We start from the raw sequence: 12,195 nt of genomic DNA, 5'->3' as shown, positions 1-12,195 counted from the left end.
TGTACGAGAATGATGAGGCAGGTGTCCACAAGTGTTCTACAACTTCATTGGCTGTCCTGCTGTCTGTACAGCCTTCAGTTTAATGAAAAAGCCATCATTGAAGAGGATATCACATTTTGTTCTATTTTATTTAGAAAAGTGTCCATGCATTTCCAGTTTTCTTGTTTTTTGTCCAAAATTTTTCGTTGGGATTTACTGTTGATTATACATTCCTCTAAACAATTATAAATATTCATTTACTTATGTAAACACTTAACTGAACATAGTTTTTAGGACTTCGGCATCCAAGCAAAACAGATTGACTTTCTTTGTTTATTCAGTTAAAGAGAAAGCCCGACAAAATCCAGCAGACAGGGTGGAAGTCTCATTATGGTCATTCCTAACTATACAGTAGTTTAGAATTATGGTTTGCCAAGTGGCTGTCTACTAGCAGAAATGTAAAATAGTCTATCCCTGAATGCAATGTAGACTCCAGACTAGAGATGCACAGCACAGATTTAGAAAAGAAGGCTACACAAAGGTGAACGAGGTAATGTCTTATGTATTTTCAACTCTGTTTGCTTCCATAAATGAATAATACTATTGGTAATTGGTGAGTTTTTTTTCTCTTTTGACTATGTTTTTGTATGTAAATGGTATTGTTGCATTTACCTGAATAGATGTCCAAATTTACTTCTTAAATGACTGCATGATACATAAAGGTCGTATAAATAGGCCAAAATACAGCGTTCTGGAGAGGAGCATTCTGATGGATTGACAACCTGCTTGACCACACCGCACAGCCTACAAAGAGAAGAGATCACAGTAGTAAAATGTACCATACTTGTACATAAAACACACAGTGCAACATGTTTCATTACTAAACTCAGAGATTTCCAATTCCCTCTTTTTTGTACATTTACCAGGCAGAGAAATGTGAACTAATTATATGAAAATACTTATTTTCTATAGCAGTTCTATAACTCACATTTCTTTTATCTGTTAAACTGAACTTACAAGATTTTATTTGTAAAATCAATATCCGTCGTGTAACATCTCCTGAAATACACATAACTTTAACTTGTTGGCACATGCTAATTTAGAGAGAGACTAAAGCTTCTGAATATATTAGTGTGATGTTAATATTTATTTACCAACTGCTTTAGAGGGGTTTTCCTAAAATCACAAGTTATCCTCAGTGTTGTATAAGCAAAAAATGTGTATCTGTATATTTATCCTAACACCTAGGTTCTCTCAACTCAACATTAAATTTCATACAAGCAGAATGTGAGTAAATCATTTAAACATAGCTTTAATAGATTAATTGTAAAAAAAAATTCTAGAAAAACATAAATAGAACACTAAACACACATTTAAAATATTACCCTTCCTTCATAGAAAAGGTGGAAAAAACCTGATAACTACTTGGCTATTTGAATACAGTAGTATTCCAGAAAGGTACACTATTTGTGGAATTGAGAGTGGTCATTCCACTATTATCAAACTGAAGCTAGCACTGAAATGGACCATACATTGGTTAGGTTCCACGTGCAATTTTTGAACAACAGTCTTAAAGCGAATCTGTCATCAGTTTTTGAACATATGAACAAATGCCACCACCTTTAACTGCTTCTGTGCTGCATCCCACAAACATGTCTATCAGTTCCTGACTCCACCCCTGTATATCCCAAAAAATACCATTTGATATGCTCCTGCACTGTATGTAAATAAGGGTGGTCCGGTCCAATGAGTGTCCTCGCTGCGGGGTCTATCCCTCCTCTGTGCTCCTAATCGCGTCCTCCTGCTTTGATTGATGTGAACGCGTCATCCACATTGCGAACTGAGATATCGAACCTGTGCAGTAGCCTCACCGGATGGCGCAGGCGCACTCTGCCCTACTGTGAGCAGAGCTTAAAACCTACTGCTCAAAGTAGGACAGAGCAGAGTGCACCCGCACAGTCCTGTGAGGCTACTGTGCAAGGGCGAGATCTCGGTTCGCAATGTGCATCCTGATAGTGTACTTGGCACTATACATAACTGAAATTACAATACCAGTGTCCTAATGGTGGACCTGGCACCAAAATAGTGAAAAAGCATCAAAAAGGTTGAAAAACTAGAAGCTTGAAACCAACATTTTTACTGTCAAGAAAGTAGGTTTTGGCTGCTGAAAACAAGCTTGTAAAGAAGTGAATCTATCAGCATGATTTCACCCCCACCTATTTATATATGCATATAGCTCTTTCAAAAAGTCCCCATTAGTGAGAAATCAGCGGTTGAATTGATATGCAAATTAGCTATTGTAGATCAGACACCTGATCTGTCACTCTACTCCAGCTCTATTCCCCACCCAGTTCTGCCTCCTCCTGCATGACTGATGTAGCACCCCGAGGGCTCGGCTGCTACAGGGGTATTGCACCTCGAACCAGAGGTGTGGTATTCCACTCCCGGGTAAGGATGGAGTGTGGACTAGAACTCAGTTAGCTGCATGCACCACATACATCCCATTTCCGGGGGACAGATCAACGGTACTCCCACCAGATAGATGTGCAGGTACGACAGCGTCTGTCCCTGGCTGGAGTGGGAGGGGGGGAGGAATATCCCAGTGGTGCAGGAGCAGAGAGGGGAGGGACTCTGGGCATAGGAAGGAGCCCATTGGTGGCTAGTCACCTGGGCTCGGGTGTCAGAGGGAGTATAAAAGGTGGGCACCATCTTAGGAGTTAAGTTCAGTCAGACAGAAGAAGAGGAGAAGAGTAGTGACAGGGAGCAGCAGCCCTGTCTGGGTGCTGCTCCTGAAGGGAGCAAGAGAGAGAAAGACAAGAGGAAAGGAACAAGGAACAAGGAAGGAATGGAACCTGGAGAAAGGCCCAGAGACATGAAGGAAGAGGGAACCCGAACACGCTAGGAGTCAGCGGGTGAAGGGTTGGCAGATCAGGGTACCGGATCCCGAACTGGTGGAGGCCACTTATCCTCAGCCAGGAACCGGAGGTCGTGGCCACGTCTTGGCGCGACCACTCACTACACTCACCACGAAGGCACGCCACATAGGGTCAGGGAAACCGGAGATAGGTTTCGCCACCAGAAGGCCCGAGGAAGCTGGACATGGGTGGGTCCCTAGTGGGGACGGCCAGAGAAAGGAACGGAGAAAGGAGTTCAAGGTCACACTCTGGAACTGCCTGGGGGTTGGTCGAGCCCCGTACCTGGTGGACGCAGCACGGCTCGGGTCGTCATCACCTGCAGGACTGACACTGATAACATCTGTGAGTAAAGCATTGAAAACTGCAGTCAGTCTCTGTGTTCCATCGCACTACCAGCACTAAAGGTACCGGGACGCCCTTTCTATCACTCCCTTCACCCGCACCAGCTGCCCTGAGGCCATACTTCTCCCGTTGGGGGTTATACCACCATCGCTGCACACATACCACCGGCCTCAGCGGACTGTTCTGCAGCGGCGGCCTTGCGACCGCAAATCAACGGGTGGCGTAGTCGACACTTAAACAACATCTACAAAGACTGCCACACACTTAGTTTGACCACCCTGGGCACGGACCGGGTCCCCGCCACTCGGAGACTACTACCCCCATCGGATCCGGCTCCGGGTATTCCCCCGCGCACACGTGCGCCGCACTACAGCACTGGCCCAGGGGGGCGCGTCAACTTTGGCGTAGTCGGCAGGATCTCGTGCCCGTAACCACCGGGTACTGCGTGCCTGAAAAAGAGACTTTTTACTTACCTGTGGTGAAGTTTCCCGCCGTCCGGAGTCGTTTCCCGCCATCCGGAGCCGATTCCCGCCATCCGACGCCATCTTCTGCCTTCTTCCCGCCATCCGTGGAGTTTTCCCGCCATTGGGCGCCATCTTGAGGACGCCGCGTGGGAAGAAGAGGGGTGTGGACTCCGAAAGCCCGCGAGAACTGAAGCCCCGCCTCACGTCCGGACGTTGCGTAAGGTCCTGGAAGGAGCCCAGTGACGCCGACGTCACAGGAGCTCGACGGAAGGTCCTCAACCCTGACGATCCACTGCGGAGCCGCGGCCTACGGAAGAGGATCATCGCCAGGTAGGCAACGGTCCACTAGGGGGGAGGGGGATGTCGGATACGGAGGAGAGCTTCACCGCCACAGCCGCCATACCAGATTGCAGAGCTGCTAGCGGTGCTCCAGAAGGAAGAACCGGAGTACGCGCAAGCCGCGCTGGAAGAGCTGAACAGGAGGATGATCTGGGCGCAACGAGACGTGCTCGCCGGGTGGAAGGAGGAGTTGACCCGGCGCACGCTGACCTGCCAACCGGAGGTGCAGCCACCATCCAGCACCGCGTCGATCCCGAGAGGCAGCAGAAGCGGACCGGAGGCCGGGGACGACGCCGCGGGGGAGGCCGCAACGACAAGTAAGGGGAACGCCGTTACTCCGGGCCCTGAGGCCGCGGACCTGCCCCTACCTCCCGCCGCGGGACCCGAAGCTCTGGGTGCCGCACCGCCCACCGTACCTCCACCACCAGTAGTCAGCCCTCCAGCAGCAAGCTCTGCAGCGGAGCCTCGCCCTGAACCGTGCTCCCCAACACCGGGCACGATCAGAAAGTCACCGGCCTGGTTAAAAGGCCGAGTGCCCGCGGGCGCTGCACCCCAGCCGGGGCCCCCAGTCGTGCCATCATTGGGGAAAGACCTGTATGAGCAGCACACCTGCCCGGATGGGACACCATTCGTCTGGCCGCCTGAGTACACCAACCCCCGCTCCAGGAAGAGTCATCCCGTAGGAGCAAGGGCCCCAGATGAACCGCTAATCCCAGCTCCGGAGCCCGTGGACCTCTCTTCACCCCGCTGGAGGACGCCCAATTCGAGGGGGACCCCACTGGAGAAGACCTGATGGGGTTCACTCAGGAGACCCGGGCGGGCGCCGCCCGGCGCTATGAGACCTGCCGCCAACAACTGGCAACGTTTGAGCGGGAGCGGAGAGAGAGGAAAGTGAAGGAGGAGTTGCTCCACATTAAAAACGTGGAGCAGAAGACAAGGACCCGCCAGGACCCCCCCGTACAGCTCACGGTCCCCGAGTCACCGGGACTGTTGTTAAGTTTCACATGGCATGTGGCTGGGGCATCATCCAAGACCCGAAGACCATAAGCCAGGTGTTTGTAAACAGGAGCGACGTAGAGTCCCACCTACCGGAGGGGCACAGTGGACGGGACCTGGTGCCTGGAGATACCGTCACCTATACCAGGCATAAGGGAGTGAAGGGGTGGTACGCCCTTCATGTCCACCGGGTCAAGGAAGAAGAGGAGCAATCGTACCAGGAGGAGGAGGAGAAAGAGGGCCCGGACGGGTCTGAACCTGAGGAAGAGAAAGGAGCGTGTGGAGCACACCGTTAATCGTAAACGGTAAAAGAGGAGATGTAAATAGTTACCCGACCGGGTATAAGGACTGTTGTGGGACTGTTTCCACTAAGAGTGTGGTCCCCGTTGGGACAGAAAGAGAACTGTTGCCTATTTTTGCCCTAATCCCTAACCTGACCGAGGACTGAGAGCGGTCATCCCTTCCCTCTACCTGGCCGAAGACTGAGAGCGGCCAGATCCCAAGATCCTAAGAACCCGAGAATTCAAGAATGTTTTATTTGAGAATGCCTTAATGTGAAATTTGATATGATGCCAAAGTTTTACATAGTGTTTTTGTAAAAGAGTTCCGGTGGCATTAGCCAGCTGTTGAGAAAACCTCCCATAAAGGGATGGATGAAAGTTGATGTGTTTTATGTGTACGTACACGTTAAAAATTGTTTTTACTCTATTTCAGCCCGAGGACGTGCTGTGGTTTACCAGGGGGGAATGTAGCACCCCGAGGGCTCGGCTGCTACAGGGGTATTGCACCTCGAACCAGAGGTGTGGTATTCCACTCCCGGGTAAGGATGGAGTGTGGACTAGAACTCAGTTAGCTGCATGCACCACATACATCCCATTTCCGGGGGACAGATCAACGGTACTCCCACCAGATAGATGTGCAGGTACGACAGCGTCTGTCCCTGGCTGGAGTGGGAGGGGGGGAGGAATATCCCAGTGGTGCAGGAGCAGAGAGGGGAGGGACTCTGGGCATAGGAAGGAGCCCATTGGTGGCTAGTCACCTGGGCTCGGGTGTCAGAGGGAGTATAAAAGGTGGGCACCATCTTAGGAGTTAAGTTCAGTCAGACAGAAGAAGAGGAGAAGAGTAGTGACAGGGAGCAGCAGCCCTGTCTGGGTGCTGCTCCTGAAGGGAGCAAGAGAGAGAAAGACAAGAGGAAAGGAACAAGGAACAAGGAAGGAATGGAACCTGGAGAAAGGCCCAGAGACAGGAAGGAAGAGGGAACCCAAACACGCTAGGAGTCAGCGGGTGAAGGGTTGGCAGATCAGGGTACCGGATCCCGAACTGGTGGAGGCCACTTATCCTCAGCCAGGAACCGGAGGTCGTGGCCACGTCTTGGCGCGACCACTCACTACACTCACCACGAAGGCACGCCACATAGGGTCAGGGAAACCGGAGATAGGTTTCGCCACCAGAAGGCCCGAGGAAGCTGGACATGGGTGGGTCCCTAGTGGGGACGGCCAGAGAAAGGAACGGAGAAAGGAGTTCAAGGTCACACTCTGGAACTGCCTGGGGGTTGGTCGAGCCCCGTACCTGGTGGACGCAGCACGGCTCGGGTCGTCATCACCTGCAGGACTGACACTGATAACATCTGTGAGTAAAGCATTGAAAACTGCAGTCAGTCTCTGTGTTCCATCGCACTACCAGCACTAAAGGTACCGGGACGCCCTTTCTATCACTCCCTTCACCCGCACCAGCTGCCCTGAGGCCATACCTCTCCCGTTGGGGGTTATACCACCATTGCTGCACACATACCACCGGCCTCAGCGGACTGTTCTGCAGCGGCGGCCTTGCGACCGCAAATCAACGGGTGGCGTAGTCGACACTTAAACAACATCTACAAAGACTGCCACACACTTAGTTTGACCACCCTGGGCACGGACCGGGTCCCCGCCACTCGGAGACTACTACCCCCATCGGATCCGGCTCCGGGTATTCCCCCGCGCACACGTGCGCCGCACTACAGCACTGGCCCAGGGGGCGCGTCACTGACATCCTATGTGTTGTGTGACATTAGACAAAAGAGCTATCAGTCAAGCAAAAGGAGGTGGAGTTGGGTGGGGAATACAGCTGGAGGCTGTTTGTAAGGAGACAAAGTTCAGCTCTACTGTTGTGTGCTAGTTACATGTCTCACACTGGTAATGCCATTTTAATTAAAAATAAGCTCTGGAGACAGATTCTCATGCAGATCAGTGACCGGCCATAGCCTTGAACAGCTCATTTATAGTTCTTACCACAAAAAATCCCAAAGGCATATTGCCTAATAGCACACTATATGAACCACAGATAGTGTGCAGTAACAAGTACTAAACTCTAAAAGCATGTATACCACCAAGAGAAAAGAGCGGAGCTTTTATGGCAAAGATAAAAAGGTATAAATTTTATTGACACAGAGTATAAGACAACACAAAAACATATAATAAAAAGACATGTGCAAGGGGGCTAGGAGCGGTAGCAGCGAATACTGACAGTACTAGGGGGGGGGGTGGGAATAACGAAGTGATACATAACGGCAAAATCATGAATCAATAGATATAGCTTGCATCCATAAAGTGCATAGATCCCCGAACCCCTAACTGTGGCAATGGGGCTCCACAGAGTAGAGCCCTACGAATGGACTATAAATTAAGGAAGTATCCAGATTAAGTAAATCACTAATCAATATGTCAGCCATAAAAAGTCCAAATAGCAATGGAAAAAGTAATAGAACCCCTCATTGGGGCATGTAGAAAAAAACACCACAGTAGGGGAGGATGGCAGATAGACAGTGCTTACCCTAGGTCAGTAATCCAGTAAGTAGAAGGGAAAGCCCGCACGACCTAGGGTAAGCACTGTCCATTCGTAGGGCTCTACTCTGTGGAGCCCCATTGCCACAGTTAGGGGTTCGGGGATCTATGCACTTTATGGATGCAAGCTATATCTATTGATTCATGATTTTGCCGTTATGTATCACTTCGTTATTCCCATCCCCCCCCCCCCTAGTACTGTCAGTATTCGCTGCTACCGCTCCTAGCCCCCTTGCACATGTCTTTTTATTATATGTTTTTGTGTTGTCTTATACTCTGTGTCAATAAAATTTATACCTTTTTATCTTTGCCATAAAAGCTCCGCTCTTTTCATTTATAGATCTGCCTACTCCTGCATGACTGACATCCTATGTGCTGTGTGACTTTAAGCAAAGAAGCTGTCAGTCAAGCAAGAGGAGACGGCGCTGCGTGGGGAATAGAGCTGGTGTGACAGAGACTTCAGATTTAAAGCCTCATTTGCATATCAATTCAAACACTTATTTCTCAGTAAGGGAGGAATGGACTCGCCATGTAAAGATATTGCTGGACTTGTCTTTCAAAGAACTACATCTGCATACACATAGTTTGGGGATGAAATCCAACTGACAGATTCCCTTTAAATGGAGATGAGATGAGCAGACCCCCAGCTATGTGGATAGGGGATAACACGCGATTTTGTGAAAACCCCTTTAGGTATAAATATACTTGTTTACTCTTGAATAATATCAAGTTTTTAGAAATAAGGACACTATCAAAACAGGCAATGGTACCTCTGCTATGGAGCCTGATGGTAGCCTGAGGGAAACAAATGGTACCTCTGCTACTGAGCCTGATGGTAGGCTGAGGGAAACTAATGGTACCTCTGCTACTGAGCCTGATGGCAGTCATTTGTAACAACATGCTATGGAGTAATGGAGCATGGGGGCAGCAGCCAATGTTAAAACTCTGCTATGGAGCCTGATGGATGCCAATGGTACTTCCGAAATGGAGCCTGAGGGCAGCAATTAATACCTGTGGTATGGAGCCTGAGGGCAGCCAATGGTATCTTTGAACTTTTGCTATAAATGGCACATGATAGTTGGAAGAGTGTAATACAGATATTGCAAAACAGCCCAAAGGTGCCAATGGTATAAGCACTTACCGTATGTGGCTGGCAAACTATCTTGTACTTGCACTGTTGTGTTTGCCACCTTACGTATGTGAATTTCTACATGTTGTATAGACGCTGCTTCACCTGCTGTAAGGTGATGCCATTTTATAGGAACCATTTGACTTTTTTAGCAACTTTTAAGCCAACTATCTGGGTATGTAGGTCATAGGAAGCTGAATGAAATGATACCTTGATATCTGCAGTCCAATGTCTTATTCCATAGATATCCACCTTGTTCTTATATGTAAATGAGTTGTTCAGGGCTTTGGGCCAGACTCTGTTCTGCATGAGAATCTGTCTCCAGGGCTTATTATAAATAAAAGAGGGTGTTACCAGTGTGAGACATGTAACGACTGACAGTCTGCTCTCCTGATCTCACTGCAGAGCTGTGTGTGATTATACCTGACACATCTGCAGGTTCCTCTCAGTGCTTCAACTTCCATCTCATAAGCAGCCAGTGTTGCAATACAGCAGAGCTGTGAGAGCTGCAGCATATGTGCTTGTAAGGAGACAAAGTTCAGTTCTCCTGTTCTGTGTTAGTAACATGTCTCACACTGGTAATGCTGTTTTTATGAATAATAATCTCTGGAGGCAGATTCTCATGCAGATCAGTGTCCGGCCCATAGCCCTGAACAACTCATTTACAAATAAGAACAAGGTGGATATCTATTGAATAAAACATCAAATTGCAGATATCAAGGTATCATTTTATTCAGCTTTCTATAACCTACATGCCCATATTGACAGGTTAGGAGGGTTGATCCTACTGACAGATTTTATTTCAGAAACTGCCTTTACTACAGAGTAAATTTTCACAGCCGATTGTAACGCATGCAGATTTTGTCAAAAATTTCCAGGCTGATTCAACTGTGTATTACATTTACTGCACACTCAATGCTGAATATTTACAAAAAGGTTCACAACTGGATTTTAGAAGTACAATTACAGAGGTATACAGTTGGCATGCATTTTTTCATTGATTTTATTTCGATGGATCTAACTAATTTTTAGACAGATATTTCTGACTATCATCATAAAAATGTATATGTTGTTGTGGGGTTTAGTTCTGAAAGGTTTTGTAGACCTCCACTTTTCAGTAGAACATAAAGAAGTATACACACAGGAACTCACAGGGCTAATAACAAAAATAGATTTTTATCATACATCTACTATACAAAAATCTTGGATACTGTTTTTATTCTTTTACCACCTACTTAAAAAAATGGGGATGAATTGAACCTTACAAGATTCACATGGCCATATTATGGCTTTTTTATGTAAAAGGTCATATTCAGACTCACATAGAGAAGCAACACATGGGGTCATAACTGAGGCTAAGGAAAAAGATGTCATGCTGCAAAAGATAGAAAGTTTTTTTAGCCTCTCCTTGTATATATGATACGCAATCGTTCATATCAATGTACTGCCACTCCATGACATCCGCTGACCAACAGTAAGCCAAAGCTTAAAAAAAATCCAGTTGCTGGTAAAGTGGATAAAATCTTCAAAACTTTATTCCATTACAAACTATTAAAAACCCATGATGATCTGTAGAAACTGCAGTTCCTACCTATCATCATGGATTTTTATTAGTTTGTAATGGAATAAATTTTTGACGATTTTATCCACTTTGCCGACACCTGGATTTTTTTTGAATATATCATGTTGCACTGTGTATGTACGCAGACATACCACGGATCATCCATGGTAGCACACAAAGGTCTACAGCAGTGGTTCTCAACTCCAGTCCTCAAGGCCCACCAGCAGATCATGTTTTCAGGATTTCCTTAGTATTACACAGGTGATGGAATTATTACATGTGTAATACTAAGGAAATCCTGAAGACATGATCTGTTGGCGGCTCTTGAGGACTGGAATTGAGAACCACTGGTCTGCAGGATCTGTTGTGCCCTTGAGCCCTAGAATTTAGTGATTTGCAAATAGTTTTAATGAATAGATTACAAACCCTTCAAAAACTTGTGCTGTTTGCTCTGAATTTAAAATTAGGCAAGCATGATAACGCCTGAGCACCGCCACTATGTACAGACACAGCTGAGTTGTGTAATTTCCTGCCAGGCTGGATGATTTCAACAGTAACTCTGCTTCCACCACGCTTAGTTCATTCAGGAGCTGAAAAAAATGAGACGAGCTGGTTAATGCACATGATAGCGCAGGGTCAGATGGTTAACTTTATTCTAGTTTGCCTGAGCTCATCGCTTCCTAACATTGTTGGTACAGTGGCCAGCTTGCACTTCCTAAAACAGAAGAATTTGCTTCTCTAAACCAGAAATATATTTCAAATGAATATTAGAAAAGTCCAAGTAAGCAAATTTACAGGTGTCAAGTACATCGCAATAACATTGTGCACAAACAGCAGTAAGAAAGAACAATAGGGATCATGTAGTGCTATTTGTACCTGACATTAGCATTAATATTGTCCATAAAGGTGTATTCTGGTTTCTAGAAGTTGTCCCCTATCTGTGGAATAGAAAATAACTTCCAGTTCAGTGGAGATCCCACATTGAAGACCCCCCCTGAACACCAGAATAGATCACTTTCGTCCTGTGTGAACGGAACAGCATTGTGCATGCTCAATCATTAGTGGCTCAGTGGTTAGCACTGTAATTTTACAGCACTGGACTCCTGGGTTCAAATCCCAACAAGGACAACATCTGCAAGGAGTTTATATAGTTGGGTCCAGAAATATTTGGACAGTGACTGAATCTTCGCAATTTGGCTCTGCATACCACTATTTTGGATTTAAAAATGAAACTACTGAGATGCAATTGAAGTGTAGACTTTCAGGTTTAATTAAAGTGGATGAACAAAAATATCCTGTGAATCAGGCCATGTTCCTGCACGGTCAGACACAGCCATTACACAGTACACAGCAGAGGCCCATTTATAAGATTATCTCGGCACAGGAACATTTTTTTTAACACATCCAATTGTGGAAGTTATTATTATTATTTCGAGTTCTATTAATTAAAATGTAATTTGTTCATGGAAAAAACCCTTTAAGCCTATATTGATTATATAACGGTATCTTGAATATGTTTTTGTAAACACCTAAAATGCCAAAACTTGTGTCACTGTCCAAATATTTCTGGACCTAACTGCATCTTCTCCTGTGTTTGCGCATTCTCCCACACTCCAAAAACATACTGATAGTGAATTTAGATTGTGAG

At 46.6% G+C, this 12,195-nt stretch overlaps 1 protein-coding gene across 1 annotated transcript in view; it reads right to left on the bottom strand.

The window, feature by feature from the left end:
* Positions 1 to 12,195, bottom strand: part of MED12L (mediator complex subunit 12L) — a 981,938-nt gene that overhangs the window by 268,538 nt on the left and 701,205 nt on the right. The window contains exons 20-21 of the mRNA XM_073674721.1: positions 10,974 to 11,137; positions 652 to 783 (exon numbers count right to left, since the gene is read on the bottom strand). Of these exons, the coding sequence (XP_073530822.1) occupies positions 652 to 783; positions 10,974 to 11,137 (296 nt within the window). The remainder of the gene's footprint in view (positions 1 to 651; positions 784 to 10,973; positions 11,138 to 12,195) is intronic.

This window comes from Phyllobates terribilis, unplaced genomic scaffold (genome assembly GCF_046119375.1).
Source record: "Phyllobates terribilis strain yellow unplaced genomic scaffold, ASM4611937v1 Scaffold_3__8_contigs__length_932513732, whole genome shotgun sequence".
In the NCBI taxonomy this organism is placed as follows: Eukaryota; Metazoa; Chordata; class Amphibia; order Anura; family Dendrobatidae; genus Phyllobates; species Phyllobates terribilis.
The sequence above is the reverse complement of the archived record's forward strand: the minus strand, read 5'-3'. Positions and strand labels throughout refer to the sequence as shown.